Raw genomic sequence first — 16792 nt, forward strand, 5'->3', positions numbered from 1 at the left:
GGGGTGTCTTTGCCTCCTCCTGGTGGCCAGGTTCTGTATTTCCCACAAGTAAGGAATGAAGCTGTGGAATCTCCTCATATTAAGATGGAAAGGGTTAAATCGGCCAAGCTGCTTTAGAGTTATTTAATGTAGAAAAAAGTGCTGTTTTCAGAAAAATTCCATTGACTTATAATTGGGATTTGTGGCCAGTTCTACAGCTGACATGGCTGAAGGCATTTTCATGAATATTACCATGATGATTGCTTTTGACTTGATGTTACGCCCTTTGGTAGTTTGAAGTTTATAACTTTCATTATTTTAAGTTATTTGATATTAATTAGCTTTTGTTTTGCAGGAATACACACTGCAGTACAATTGGTCAGTTATGTCACCACTTGTCATACTCAGATTGCTTCTTCTTCAGCACATTATCAGTGTAGCTGTAGTGCAGAAGTCTGTCAGCAGGGATTTGAAGCACAAAATATATTCCTTTTTTATATAGAGATGCTCAGGTGATATTTTATAGTAATTTTTGTATGGATATAAGGCATCACCTTAAAGTGATTAAAGGGCCATAATACCCAAATGTTTAAACACTTGAAAGTGATGCAGCATAGCTGTAAAAAGCTGACTAGAAAATATCTCCTGAACATCTCTATGTAAAAAAGAAAGGTATTTTACCTCAAAAGTTCCTCAGTAGCCACCTCCCATTGTAAAGGATTTCTAAGCAGCATATTAGTGTGTCTGTCCTGGGACATCTGAAGGGATGAGCATCGTGCACTCTCATATTATTTCACCAATCAGGTAAAGGAAGTTTACAATGAAATCTCATGAGAGTCAAGTCAAATCTCATGAGATCACAGTAAAAGTTCATGACCTCAGCACTGCTGATGCTGGGAGCAGTTGAGTATAACTTTTTACACAGAACTTACTCTGCTGAGCTGAGGAGATTGTGAGGTAAAATATCTTCCTTTTTTACATAGAGATGCTCAGGTGATATTTTCCTGTCAGCTTTTTACAGTTATACTGCATCAGTTTCAAGTGATTTAGCATATGAGTATTATGTCCCTTTAAGCATTTGGGTATCAATGCTAAAAAAAAGGCCAGACCCTCAAAGTCCCAGAGAGAAGAATGCTGCCTCCCATATAAATTAATGAAGCTCTCTGGGATAGAGAACATCACAGGGGAGAGTGAGGTTAACAGGAGAACACTGATATAAAGTCTCAGTATGCAGCAAATACACACTAAACTAAAATGTTTTCACTACAGTTTAACTTGCATTTGCCTCTGGTTTAGTAATGCTACTTTTCTGTTTTCTTACAGGCAAATAAGTGTTTTTTTCAACTTTGAATATACTTCACCTGCATACAGCTGGTGAGATAAATGTGTGAGAGGCGTAAGTGTAAAATGCTTAGAAAATATTAGTTGTGAATGAGCTTCAGATACACCCAGGGAACTTTCCATATATTTTAGAGAATAAACTGCATATTTCTTAATGTATTTTAACTTCTTACCTGCTACACTCCTGGCCAGGGCAGCCATTTTATCTTCAGAGTACTGTAGCTGAGATGCCATGCATAAAACCAGCTGCCAGCTGCCACTCACAACAAAAGCTTCAAGAGCCTTACTGAAATTGGAGCATCTAGCAAAAATTAATCCAGCTTGTTCGTGCTGATTCTTTGAGCTTAGGTACTCTCCATAAGCTTCATTAATAGTCTGTAAAAAATGTTACATGTAAAATATTGAAGTGCACCAACATCAAATAATTGCCATCAACAACAACTCCACCTACACTTCCACCAGCACAATTCTACCCCACGGTTTAGACAAGCAAAGACAGGAAGCAGAAGAGGTAATGAAAAGAGCATCAAACCATAACGCTTGAGTCTTCATATCTTGTTTTTCAGAAGGTAAACAAAGGGATTTAATAAGTAAAAAAGAAATAATCTAATTTTCTCTTATCTTGAATGTGATATAATACAAAGAAGACATAACTCTAGATCACTGTTTTTTTTATTTAAAAATGTCCTCAGGCCACATTTTGAGGATATCTGAACTGGAGCACAGGTGAAATAATCAGCTGATTAGTAACCATGGTTATTTGACCTGCTCTCACCCAAGGTAAACCTGAAAATATGGCCTGTTGGCGAGGCCTAAGGACAGGTTTGAAAACCAGTGCTCTCTTCCCTCAAAGTAGATAACAGGAAGCCATCCACTATGATAAGGAAGACAAAGGAGCAGAAATTCAAGGAAAGCAGCTTTCTCCAAGCTAGAAAAATATGGGGAAGGCAGTGGATGGGAGAAGGAGTTTTCTGCTCGATTGTTTGAAATTTCTGGTTATCTCCAAGACAGTGGCTTACTATGGAGTACATGTAATAATGTTAAGTTGTAGATAGACAGCAGATAATAACCATAGGCCCAACAAATTTAATGTAAGATTATCTAGTAAGCAGTATAGCCTTATGCCTATCCCAGTCATTCTAGAAGTCCCCACAGTGTTTGTCTTTACCACCTCTATCAGATGTTTATTCCATGAATCAACCACCCTTTCTGTGAAGAAATGCTTCCACAAATTACCCTTGAATCTACTACACTTCAGCTTGATATTATCACCCCTTGTTTTTAAATTGCTCTTGCCTTAACATTATTAAACCCCTTAATATGCTTGAAAGTTACTATCATATCCCCTCTTTCCCTTCTCTTCTCTCCTATAAGCAATACATATTTAGGCCATTAAGCCTTCCCTGGTAAGTTTTATACATAAGGTCTAACATGTACATTTATTACCATAATGTGGCTCTTAGAATAATGAGACATGTGCACTGGCACCCAGGTTTATCAGTCTCGTCATTCATTGCTATAGGAAACATTTTAGCTTGTATGGAAGATAATAGCCCAAACATAAACATCAGCTGGTAAATGGACTCAGTAAGAACAACTAACCACAGCACCAGACTACAATTCGTACTAAAAGCAAACACTCTGCAAAAAAGTTGTCATTTATGGTCAGGGCAGTTGACTTTCTCAGTGAACATCTAACATTAGGATCTTTTCCAATCCATTAGAAAGGTCATGCAAAGTGCTTGAATTTTGATATAGGAAGCCATTCCAAACCCAGTTATGGTTTTTTTTTTTTCTGGGCAAATGTTTGTAAAAATTCAAAAAATTTAAACGAATTCTGATACATTCGTTCATTCGAATCAAATTTCCAATGTTTAAATAACATTCTAACATTCTATTTTCTAGCTTTTGCTTTCAAATTTTTCAATAACATTCGAAAATATTTGTTTGAATAATGTTTAGCTATGTATTTTATATCACATTTAATTTCGAAATGTAATATTCGAATTCTAAATAGTATTTCTAGTCTACAACTGTGTTTTATAAATATAAAATTCGAATTTGAATGCTACATTCGAATTTGAATGTAACATTTAAATTCAAAATAGTATTTCTAGTCTAATACTGTGTTTTATAAAGGAAATATTCGAATGTCACATTCGAATTAGTATTTCTAGTCTACAACTGTGTTGTATAAATGTAATATTCAAATGTCACATTCAAATTCAAATGTAGAATTCAAATTTGTAATATTATTTCTAGTCTATAACTGTATTTTATAAATGTAATATTTGAATTTGAATATGACATTCAAATTCGAAAGTGCCATTCGATATCAAAAGTGACATTCGAAAACGGTAAATAACATTCGATAATAGAATTTTTAAGAATATTCGTTCTTAACATTCAATTATTTAAATCGAATTTCTACAATAACATTTGTTCTAACATTGGAATTCGAATATAAACACATTCGCCCATCCCTAGTTTTTTTTCCACCTGTGGCTATGGACCATGTTGACCCCTCCAATACTTTTCCCCTACGACAATGTTTTTGGACTATTTCGACAATAGTGAATTTTTGAAATACCACTTTTAGGACTAGATCGCAAGTGGCACGCTATTTAGCGCACCTCCTTTAACTTCGCTAGACAAAGCCTTTCTTTTGATTTTTTTCAACATTAAAGTCTTAATGCATGCTCAAATCACATGTTAATAAACATGATTGTTTACTTGCATAAAGAAAAGTGTGATTTGAGATTAGCAACAGACAATCAATCATTAGGCTATTCAGTATTATTCATGTTGCACATCTACAAATAAAAATTTGTGGAATAGTTATATATTTCTTTTTCACAAGCCAGACATTCCCAAAAAATGAACACCAAATATTACTAACCATATATTCTTTAGTGTCCTTTGAATAAAGTGCTAGTGCTTCTGTGTATAAACACTGATCTTTCACCAAGTTCAAAAACTCGGTGAAATGCTCGGGTCCTATAAGATGAAATAAATGGTTAATATGCACGTATGTGATGCACAAAGGAAATGTTAAGACTGGAAAAATCTCAGTGAATACTCATACAGAAGGTAAAAGATAAAAACATGGGATCACTGCTATTACTAGTGGAAACTCAATCACGTTTTCTCAAGTGCGCTAACCCGACATAAAATATTAATATTTAAATTTTCAATATTCTTGACATAGAAGAATATGTTCTATTGATTCATAAATACATATTTCTATTTATAGCTGATGGAATTTGGTAAAAAAATAAAATAATATATATATATATATATATATATATATATATATATATATATATATATATATATATATATATATATATATATATATATATATATATATATATATATATTGCTCGCATGCTAGAGTCAGCATGTCACTCTAATCTAGCCCTATATTTGCTAAGAATGGGTAGTTATTCTATATACATATGTAAAGGAATTCCCAAGAATCCATATAAAACTAGAGAAAAACAGAATTTATGTTTACCTGATAAATTACTTTCTCCAACGGTGAGTCCGGTCCACGGCGTCATCCTTACTTGTGGGATATTCTCTTCCCCAACAGGAAATGGCAAAGAGCCCAGCAAAGCTGGTCACATGATCCCTCCTAGGCTCCGCCTTCCCCAGTCATTCGACCGACGTAAAGGAGGAATATTTGCATAGGAGAAATCATATGATACCGTGGTGACTGTAGTTAAAGAAAATAAATTATCAGACCTGATTAAAAAACCAGGGCGGGCCGTGGACCGGACACACCGTTGGAGAAAGTAATTTATCGGGTAAACATAAATTCTGTTTTCTCCAACATAGGTGTGTCCGGTCCACGGCGTCATCCTTACTTGTGGGAACCAATACCAAAGCTTTAGGACACGGATGAAGGGAGGGAGCAAATCAGGTCACCTAGATGGAAGGCACCACGGCTTGCAAAACCTTTCTCCCAAAAATAGCCTCAGAAGAAGCAAAAGTATCAAATTTGTAAAATTTAGTAAAAGTGTGCAGTGAAGACCAAGTCGCTGCCTTACATATCTGATCAACAGAAGCCTCGTTCTTGAAGGCCCATGTGGAAGCCACAGCCCTAGTGGAGTGAGCTGTGATTCTTTCAGGAGGCTGCCGTCCGGCAGTCTCATAAGCCAATCGGATAATGCTTTTAATCCAGAAGGAGAGAGAGGTAGAAGTTGCTTTTTGACCTCTCCGTTTACCAGAATAAACAACAAACAAAGACAAAGTTTGTCTGAAATCCTTAGTAGCTGCTAAGTAAAATTTGAGAGCACGAACTACATCCAAGTTGTGCAACAAACGTTCCTTCTTTGAAACTGGATTAGGACACAAAGAAGGCACAACTATCTCCTGGTTAATGTTTTTGTTAGAAACAACTTTTGGAAGAAAACCAGGTTTAGTACGCAAAACCACCTTATCTGCATGGAACACCAGATAAGGAGAAGAACACTGCAGAGCAGATAATTCTGAAACTCTTCTAGCAGAAGAAATTGCAACCAAAAACAAAACTTTCCAAGATAATAACTTAATATCAACGGAATGTAAGGGTTCAAACGGAACTCCCTGAAGAACTGAAAGAACTAGGTTGAGACTCCAAGGAGGAGTCAAAATTTTGTAAACAGGCTTGATTCTAACCAGAGCCTGGACAAAGGCTAGAACATCTGGCACAGCTGCCAGCTTTTTGTGAAGTAACACAGACAAGGCAGAAATCTGTCCCATCAAGGAACTTGCAGATAATCCTTTTTCCAATCCTTCTCGAAGGAAGGATAGACTCTTAGGAATCTTAACCTTGTCCCAAGGGAATCCTGCAGATTCACACCAACAGATATACCAAATTATGTGGTAATTTTTCTGGTTACAGGCTTTCAGGCCTGAACAAGAGTATTAATAACAGAATCTGAGAACCCTCGCTTTGATAAGATCAAGCGTTCAATCTCCAAGCAGTCAGCTGGAGTGGGTCGAACGGACCTAGAACAAGAAGGTCTCTCAAAGGTAGTTTCCATGGTGGAGCCGATGACATATTCACCAGATCTGCATACCAAGTCCTGCGTGGCCACGCAGGAGCTATCAAAATCACCGACGCCCTCTCCTGATTGATCCTGGCTACCAGCCTGGGGATGAGAGGAAACGGCGGGAACACATAAGCTAGTTTGAAGGTCCAAGGTGCTACTAGTGCATCCACTAGAGCCGCCTTGGGATCCCTGGATCTGTATCCGTAGTAAGGAACTCTGAAGTTCTGACGAGAGGCCATCAGATCCATGTCTGGAATGCCCCACGGTTGAGTGACTTGGGCAAAGATTTCCGGATGGAGTTCCCACTCCCCCGGATGCAATGTCTGACGACTCAGAAAATCCGCTTCCCAATTTTCCACTCCTGGGATGTGGATAGCAGACAGGTGGCAGGAGTGAGACTCCGCCCATAGAATGATTTTGGTCACTTCTTCCATCGCTAGGGAACTCCTTGTTCCCCCCTGATGGTTGATGTATGAACTTGGCCCTCGCTAGCTGAGGCCAAGCTTTGAGAGCATTGAATATCGCTCTCGGTTCCAGAATATTTATCGGTAGAAGAGATTCTACCCGAGACCAAAGACCCTGAGCTTTCAGGGATCCCCAGACCGCGCCCCAGCCCATCAGACTGGCGTCGGTCGTGACAATGACCCACTCTGGTCTGCGGAAGGTCATCCCTTGTGACAGGTTGTCCAGGGACAGCCACCAACGGAATGAGTCTCTGGTCCTCTGATTTGCTTGTATCTTCGGAGACAAGTCTGAATAGTCCCCATTCCACTGACTGAGCATGAACAGTTGTAATGGTCTTAGATGAATGCGCACAAAAGGAACTATGTCCATTGCCGCTACCATCAAACCTATCACTTCCATGCACTGCGCTATGGAAGGAAGAGGAACGGAATGAAGTATCCGACAAGAGTCTAGAAGTTTTGTTTTTCTGGCTTCTGTCAGAAAAATCCTCATTTCTAAGGAGTCTATTATAGTTCCCAAGAAGGGAACCCTCGTTGACGGAGATAGAGAACTCTTTTCCACGTTCACTTTCCATCCGTGACATCTGAGAAAGGCCAGGACAATGTCCGTGTGAGCCTTTACTTGAGGAAGGGACGACGCTCGAATCAGAATGTCGTCCAAGTAAGGTACTACAGCAATGCCCCTTGGTCTTAGCACCGCCAGAAGGGACCCTAGTACCTATGAGAAAATCCTAGGAGCAGTGGCTAATCCGAAAGAAAATGCCACGAACTGGAAATGCTTGTCCAGGAATGCAAACCTTAGGAACCGATGATGTTCCTTGTGGATAGGAATATGTAGATACGCATCCTTGAAATCCACCTTGGTCATGAATTGACCTTCCTGGATGGAAGGAAGAAGTGTTCGAATGGTTTCCATCTTGAACGATGGAACCTTGAGAAACTTGTTCAAGATCTTGAGATCTAAGATTGTACTTAAACACTAAAAAACTCTAAGCCATCTCCGTGGAGATGTTGCCTGTACAACGGCAAAGAGAATGACTGGGGTAGGCGGAGCCTAGGAGGGATCATGTGACCAGCTTTGCTGGGCTCTTTGCCATTTCCTGTTGGGGAAGAGAATATCCCACAAGTAAGGATGACGCCGTGGACCGGACACACCTATGTTGGAGAAAGGGAGGCAAATTTAGTGTCCCATGCAGTCACAGAAACATACATATAAACCTTCTACATAACAACTACATCAGAAAGAAACACATTTCCAACAAATGATATATTTTTTTCTAATTTTTATAAGCAGCACATTTACATACCACATTTGCTAAGGTGTCCCAAGGCCTTTTTATATCTTTTTAGATGCTTGTCAATGGTGTACCTTTGATAATTTGTTTCCATTTGTTTCAGTTTATTCAAAAATGGAAGATATTCCTTTGGGTCCTGAGTGTATATATATATATAAAAAAAAACAATGCATAATTGTGAGAGCTCAGACATTTTAATTAAAGGGAGGTTAAACACTAAATAAATGTAAGCTATATTGATTAGCCTAAGATTAAAGGGATACTGAACCCAAATATTTTCTTTCATGATTCAGATAGAACATGCAATTTTAAGCAACCTTATAATTTACTCCTGTTATCAATGGTTCTTTGTTCTCTTGGTATCTTTAGTTGAAAAAGCAGGAATGTAAGCTTACAAGCCGGCACATCTTTGGTTCAGCACCTGGGTACAGCTTGCTTATCGGTGGCTAAATGTAGCCACCAATCAGCAAGCGCTATCCAGGGTACTGAACCAAATGGGCAGGCTCGTAAGCTTACATTCCTGCTTTTTCAAATAGAGATACCAAGAGAACAAAGAAAAAGTGATAATAGGAGTGAATTATAAAGTTGCTTAAAATTGCATGTTCTATCTGAATCATGAAAGAAAAAATTTGGGTTCAGTGTCCCTTTAACACATAGATGTTAAGTGTAAAGTTTTAGTCTTCATAAAGTAATAGGCACTGTCATGTTCCATAGGTTTAAAAGCTTGTTATGTTATCTTATCACCTCTACTGAAGCCAATTAGGGACAGTTATAAATGTGTTAAGAATCTCAGTGTTTAATGTCCCTTTAAAGTAAACGTTTGAAACGAGGACCAGTATAGCTAGGAAATGTGGTTTTTATTTACCAACAATTACTTTATGTTCAAAGTCACAGAACCTGGGGTAATTAAATGGGCACTTAAAGGGACAGTTTACTCAAAAAATTTCTCCCCTTTAATTTGTTCCCAATGATCCACTTTACCTGCTGGAGTGTATTAAATTGTTTACAAGTAGCTTCTTTACCCTTATATTGGCATTTGAAATTGTTAATTTAGCATGTGGTATCCCCACCTATTCTGAAAGTTTGTGGCCGCGCGTACCAGCTATAGATAAGCTTTGTAAACACAGCCAGCAGAAGAAATTACACTCCCAGTGTGATAAAGCAGAGATAAGGTAATAAAATGTTGATTTTCCATTGTTCTCTCAAAGTATTGGTGATTGTTTTAAGGACAGATATAAGATAAAGAAGCAGGTATATGTGCACAATGTGATACAGTAATGAGATCTGATTATACCTACAAGCTCAACCTATTTTATTAGGCTGTGGCTTCAAAACACAAAATCAGAGCTTTTATATACAGAAATAAACCTTAAAAAGCTAATTTTCATACATTTTTTACTCTGCAGTTGGTAAAAAAGCAATTGTAAACACATTAAGGGAAAAACTATTTTACAGTATACTGTCCCTTTAAAGGGACAGTCAACACAAAAATTGTTATTGTTTAAAAAGATAGATAATGCCTTTACTACCCATTCCCCAGCTTTGCACAAAACACATTGTTATATATTAATACACTTTATAACATTTAAACCTCTAACTTTCTGGCTGTATCTAAGTCCTTAAAGACAGCCCAATGATCACATGCTTTTGTATTTGCTTTTCACATCAGGGGAAGCTAGTTCATGTGAGCCATATAGATAACATTGTGCTGACGCCCGGGGATTTTAACAACACAGCCCTAATTGGCTTAAATGCAAGTCAATAGATAAAGTCATGTGATCAGGGGGCAGTCAGAAGATGCTTAAAGGGACATAAAACAAGTTGAGATAGAGACAAAATATAACAATATGTACATTAATTACTTTACCTGCAAATTTATACTACAGTGCCTCACCATTGACCCTTTCTTTTAAGTTTCTAAATTGTACAGCTCTAACTCCACCCACACAATTCCATTTATGGCTGTAGCTATATACATTGTTGTTTTGTTAAAATGCACAAATTAATAGGGATTATCTGCTGGAGCATGCTTAGAAGCTGTGAACTCCGTTGAAATACATTGCCTGTGTCTAAATCCTGATAAGAGGGGTGGAGTACAGTGTCCAGACAGCATGGCTATTTTAAGTATTTTTGCTTATTTTTAAAAAAATTTTTTTGATGCAAACTATTTTTACTTAATTAGCCCTTTTAGGATATGCACAGATCTCAACCTGTTTTATAGCACTTTAAAAACAAGGTAATCACAGAGGTAAAAAGTCCCGTGTATTAATATAACCATGCTTTCTATGCAAAACTGGGGAATGGGTAATAAAAGGATTAATGTCAATATTTTGCACAATGTTTGAGTAAAAAAAACAACAACATGATTATAGCACAATAGGCACATGACAAAAAAGTGATATTAACATTATTAAATTGGTATGCTGCAGTATAGCATACCCATATCTTTGCACTATTTTCTAAGCTCGGCAAGGTGTATTTAAAAAAAATAAAGAAATGAATTGAAATATTCAAAACCCTTATCTTTAGCAAGGAAGTTAATGTCTAGAGAAAGTTAAGCTGTTTTTATAGCTAAATGAGAGTATATGTACGTGCTACTTCTGCAACAATACAGGGCATTAACTATATGTTTCTACACTTTGGATAATAAATATTTTCAAAGGTTTAGTAATATGTAAAATACGTTTGTTGAAATGTACTAGATAAAATGTATTTCATGTTAAATATAATTATCAATGGAATATAAATCCCATGCGTTCTTTGTTCTTCCATAATATAATGCTTTATTTAAAGGGATATGTCAAAATTGAAATGTGCTTAGGTGAATTTATATTTTGAATAGAAGGATTTTTTGCAATAAACTTTCATTAGCAAAAATACTTCTATTAAAAGTTATTACTGTTATTCAGTGGCATATGCACATATGTTGTGAGTGACCTGTGCACCAGCATTAAAACACTACACTTTTTCAGGAAGTCAGTGGTAGGTGGATAACACAAATGAAGTCTTCACAGGCACAATATACACCACTGCCTTTGACCATCTCTGAGCTTGAATACTGGTGCACAGCCCTCACAGCATATGTGTGTATTCCGCTGAAAAACAGTAAAAACTTTTACTATAAGCATTTGCTAATGGAGGTATATTGCAAAAATGCTTCTTATTAAAATTGAAATGTACCATGCACATTTCAATTTCGACCTTTACGTCCCCTTAAAGGTAGGCTTAGTAGACTAGACAAGTAAATAGAAAACAAATCTGAAAAAGTTCATCTATATGGTATCTTGTCACTTGGTTTTACATGCAACCAATGGACACAAGCTTCATTTTATTTTTAATTGGCAATAACATTGACCCTGTGTTTTTCTTTCCTATTTTTATCCACCATGGATCACATGTACACTGAATTTCAACACAACTCCTGAAGCATCATAAGAGTTAAAAAACAAAAAGGAGAGAAGGGGCGCCCCATAGTGTAGCCATGTGTATAAAAATAGAGGCAAAGGTAGGCAGTGACGCAAGAGCCCGGATCCAGTGAGCCTCGCACACAGTGATACCAGACCTCCGGGTTCGAAACTACAAGGTTCCAGCGCGCTGACCGCTGAAAGTGTCAGCTTATCTGCACTTACTTATCTTGGGTGTCACCACAAATTGTGAGTGTGATTCTTATGTTTTAGGAATAACGTTATTTGTATACACATGGCTACACTATAAGGCACCCTTTATCTCCTTTTGTCTTTCATGTACAGATTCACCTCTGCATCTGTGGTTACAAGTGGAGCAGTCTCTCAGCGATAACCAAGGCTTTTTCATAATATAAACTTTGGGATTCATTTTCTTTTTTTCTGTTTACACCATACGTCTAGATATATTTAGGTGACTTTTTTTATATATATTGTGCTATTATATTTACTATTGGCACTAATCGAATATTTATTTTGACACTGTATACTTACATTAGTGGTATATTATAGCCTCTCACAACAATTTAAAGTATTACACAATCCATACATCACTTTTCATTTTATATTACCTTTTAGAGTCCTTTTTCTTTCACTCTAATTTTCCTATTTTAGTAGAGGCTGTGCCCCCCAAGAAAAAAAAAGTTAAATTGCTTTTTTTAGTGTTTAAAGGAACAATAAAGTCATAATTAGACATTCATGATTTAGACAGAGCATACAATTTTAAACAACTTTCCAAATTACTCAGAAGCAGCAACAAACCTAGGTCCTAATTGGTGGCTATATATATATATATATATATATATATATATATATATATATATATATACACACATACACACACACAAACATATATACAGTATCTCACAAAAGTGAGTACACCCTCACATTTTTGTAAATATTTTATTATATCTTTTCATGTGACAACAATGAAGAAATGACAATTTTTTACAATGTAAAGTTGTGAGTGTACTGCCTGTATAATAGTGTAATTTTGCTGCCCCCTCAAAATAACTCAACACACAGCCATTAATGTCTAAACCATTGGCAACAAAAGTGAGTACACCCCTAAGTGGAAATGTCAAAATTGACCCCAATTAGCCATTTCCCCTCCCTGGTGTCATGTGACTCGTTAGTGTTACAAGGTCTCAGGTGTGAATGGGGAGCAGGTGTGTTAAATTTGGTGTTATCGCTCTCACACTCTCCAATACTGGTCATTGGAAGTTCAACATGGCACCTCATGGCAAATAACTTTCTGAGGATCTGAAAAAAGAATTTTTGCTCTACATAAAGATGGTCTAGGCTATAAGAAGATTGCCAAGACCCTGAAACTGAGCTGCAGCACGGTAGGCAAGACCATACAGCGGTTTCACAGGACAGGTTCCACTCAGAACAGGCCTCGCCATAGTCGACCAAAGAAGTTGAATGCATGTGCTCAGCATCATATCCAGAGGTTGTCTTTGGGAAATAGACGTATAAGTGCTGCCTGCATTGCTGTATAGGTTGAAGGGGTTGGGGGTCAGCCTGTCAGTTCTCAGACCATATGGCGCACACTGCATCAAATTGGTCTGCATGGCTGTCGTCCCAGAAGGAAGCCTCTTCTAAAGATGATGCACAAGAAAGCCCACAAACAGATTGCTGAAGAGAAGCAGACTAAGGACATGGATTACTGGAACCATGTCCTGTGGTCCGATAAAACCAAGATAAACTTATTTGGTTCAGATGGTGTCAAGCATGTGTGGCAGCTACCAGGTGAGTACAAAGACAACTATGTCTTCCCTACAGATGGTGTCAAGCATGTGTGGCGGCTACCAGGTGAGTACAAAGACAAGTGTCTTCCCTACAGTTATATGGTGGTGGGAGTGTCATGGTCTGGGCCTGCATGAGTGCTGCCGGCACTGGGGAGCTACAGTTCATTGAGGGAACCATGAATGCCAACATGTACTTTGACATACTGAAGCAGAACATGATCCCCTCCCTTCGTAGACTGGGCTGCAGGGCAGTATTCCATCATGATAACGACCCCAAACACACCTCCAAGACGACCACTGCATTGTTAAAGAAGCTGAGAGTAAAGGTGATGGACTGACCAAGCATGTCTTCAGACCTAAACCCTATTGAGCATCTGTGGGGCATCCTCAAACAGAAGGTGGGGCAGCACAAGGTCTCTAACATCCACCAGCTCTGTGATGTCGTCATGGAGGACTGGAAGAGGACTCCAGTGGCAACCTGTGAAGCTCTGGTGAACTCCATGCCCAAGAGGGTTAAGGCAGTGCTGGAAAATAATGGTGGCCACACAAAATATTAACACTTTGGGCCCAATTTGGACATTTCCACTTAGGGGTGTAATCACTTTTGTTGCCAACGGTCAAGACATTAATGGCTGTGTGTTGAGTTATTTTGAGGGGACATACATATACAGGCTGTACACTCACTACTTCACATTGTAGCAAAGTGTCATTTCTTCAGTGTTGTCACATAAAAAGATATAATAAAATATTTACAAAAATACACCGATTATCAATGGCTCACCCACGTGTTCAGTTAGAAACCATTAGTGCATTGCTGATCCTTCAACAAATGACACCAAGAGAATGAAGCAAATTTGATAATAGAAATAAACTGGAAAGTTGTTTAAAATTGGATGTTCTACCTAAATTATAAAAGAAAAAAAATGTAGGTTTCATGTCCCTTTAAGAGTTAAAAAAAACACACCGTGTAATGTAATCGAGGATTCAGTTCTTTAAAATGAATGTCAGGTGGATACTTGCGTGCCTAGTATTGTCTTATACTTTACAAAAATAAGGGAACTTAAACAGACCTTCTGTGATTTCTCTGCCACCATTATAACCAAGTCAAAGTCATATGTCCCAAGGGAATGGTCATAAAGCTCATTGACATCCACAAGGAAAAGCAGGTATTTCAGGGCTTCTTCTGCACTGACAGACTTGGGCGAGGGAGAACTTTCTAAAAAAACAAATAAAACATTATAAGGGTTGAAAATAAGAGTTTTATTTACAAGCATAGATGAATAAAATTCTAAATACTAAGTTCAGTATTCTCTGTGTTCTCCACATCGCTCTCCAGTGGGGGCAATGTTATACTTTGCTGTATAATAACATTTGTTGTTATAAATATTAATTAAGCTATATAAAGCGCACATTTATTGCATAAACATTGGCTAATTTTAGCCGGATGGTCAGTAAAATGAGGTGGGTGGGGTGTCCATTAAGTAGGTCCTTGGAAGAACACTTAAGATTATGGGATTTGGTCACTGAATGAACATACCATAATGGCAATGTCTAAAACTAAATATAAATTCTGTAAACGATGGGCAATTAAAATGCCAAGACTGATTTAAAGTCTAATCCCTATAAATGTTTACAAAGGGCGCTTTTATACAAGAACTTATTTAAAAAACAAAGCACTTTAAGTACTTAAAATAGCTCCAAACATGAAAAAGGTTTATCTCTCTCTCTAGCCAAATTAGGGGCCAAATAAAAAAAAAAAAGTAAGAGAGCAAAAGGGGGTTAAGCACATTACTGTATTTGTTTTCCTTTCATTATACATGAATGCATTATTAAAGAAAATAAATAAAACTATAATATCCATATAAAGTAAAGGCACTTATGTCAGCATTTGCATAACTAAAAGATATTGGAAAATCTATTAAAGGGACATTAAAGACCTTGAGATGGTAATATAAAATAATAAATCATATATGTATATATATATATATATATATATATATATATATATATATATATATATATATATATATATATATATATATATATCTGAAAAGTAGGTGACAAAACAGGCGCACAAGGCACACTTCGTGTAATACGTTCTGGTATTGAAAGTTATATAGAAATGTGAAAAATCCACGCTCACCTGGTGATACCTCACAGTATGAGGTATTTAAAGAGCCTTAGTGTTAGTAAAGTCTTCCTCCTCTCACTCCTCTATCTCTCCACGATCCTCAGATGTCCAGAATCTTTCCCTTGTTAGTGGGAAACTTTGTCCTTTAGAGATAATTCCTCTCAGTCCCTCAGGAGAGTGTTTGCAGTTTTCCTTTACTGCTGGCAGATCTGCCAGCAGTAAAGGAAAACTGCAAACACTCTCCTGAGGGACTGAGAGGAATTATCTCTAAAGGACAAAGTTTGAAAGTTTCCCACTAACAAGGGAAAGATTCTGGACATCTGAGGATCGTGGAGAGATAGAGGAGTGAGAGGAGGAAGACTTTACTAACACTAAGGCTCTTTAAATACCTCATACTGTGAGGTATCACCAGGTGAGCGTGGATTTTTCACATTTCTATATAACTTTCAATACCAGAACGTATTACACGAAGTGTGCCTTGTGCGCCTGTTTTGTCACCTACTTTTCAGATTAACAAGAGGAACCTCGCCCTGCGGGGGATCACCTTTATTTCCAAACGGGCTGCCATATATACATATGCACACGGGAACCTGCACTGTGGATCATAAGGAACTTTTTCCATAGACTAACCACCTTTATATACATGAGACTGTTGGTTACAGAAACTGTATTAGTCTAATATATACATATATAATCTGGGTAACGGATGGGATTATATATTTAGACAAACAGATACCTCATATCCTTCTAGCGCTGATTGTGTATTATTTGTATATGTATATATATATATATATATATATATATATATATATATATATATAAAAAATCTACAAAATACTTTCATTATTTATTTTTGTCCCCTTTTTGTGTCCTGTAATTCCATTCTGAAATTGTAAACTTTTCAGTTCCTGTTAGAAATGGAAGTGCAGAACACTGTTATATTCCACACAGCCATTGGCTGCAGACTCTAGTGATCTATTTATAACTGTCCCTAATTAGCCACAGCAGAGAAAGTAACTTAAGTTACAACATGGCAGCTCCCATTGTTTTATAGTAATTCCAACTTTACACTTATTTTGTTAATATTTAAACAACTAATGAAACTTTAAAAATAAATCCACATTATTCTCAGACTAATCTTCTATTTGAATGCATCATTCTATCAAGCATTTATTTAGTATTTAATGTCCCTTTAAAAATACTAAGAAATACAGTATCTCTATCACACTTGAAGAATATTTTACATGTAGTGTAAAAACATGCGTTAACTTGGTTACAAATAAAGGTAGTAGCCTGAAATACAAAGCAATATTTACAGACAACCTGGTTTG

At 37.1% G+C, this 16792-nt stretch overlaps 1 protein-coding gene across 2 annotated transcripts in view; it reads right to left on the minus strand.

Annotated features, from left to right (window-relative positions):
* ELP1 (elongator acetyltransferase complex subunit 1) overlaps nt 1-16792 on the minus strand; it is a 267173-nt gene that overhangs the window by 82814 nt on the left and 167567 nt on the right. For both annotated transcript variants that reach the window (XM_053703228.1, XM_053703227.1), the window contains exons 25-28: nt 14401-14546; nt 8131-8254; nt 4220-4317; nt 1494-1695 (exon numbers count right to left, since the gene is read on the minus strand). In XM_053703228.1, coding sequence (XP_053559203.1) covers nt 1494-1695; nt 4220-4317; nt 8131-8254; nt 14401-14546 — 570 coding nt within the window. The remainder of the gene's footprint in view (nt 1-1493; nt 1696-4219; nt 4318-8130; nt 8255-14400; nt 14547-16792) is intronic.

The sequence above is a fragment of the Bombina bombina genome, chromosome 2 (assembly GCF_027579735.1).
Source record: "Bombina bombina isolate aBomBom1 chromosome 2, aBomBom1.pri, whole genome shotgun sequence".
NCBI lineage: Eukaryota > Metazoa > Chordata > Amphibia > Anura > Bombinatoridae > Bombina > Bombina bombina.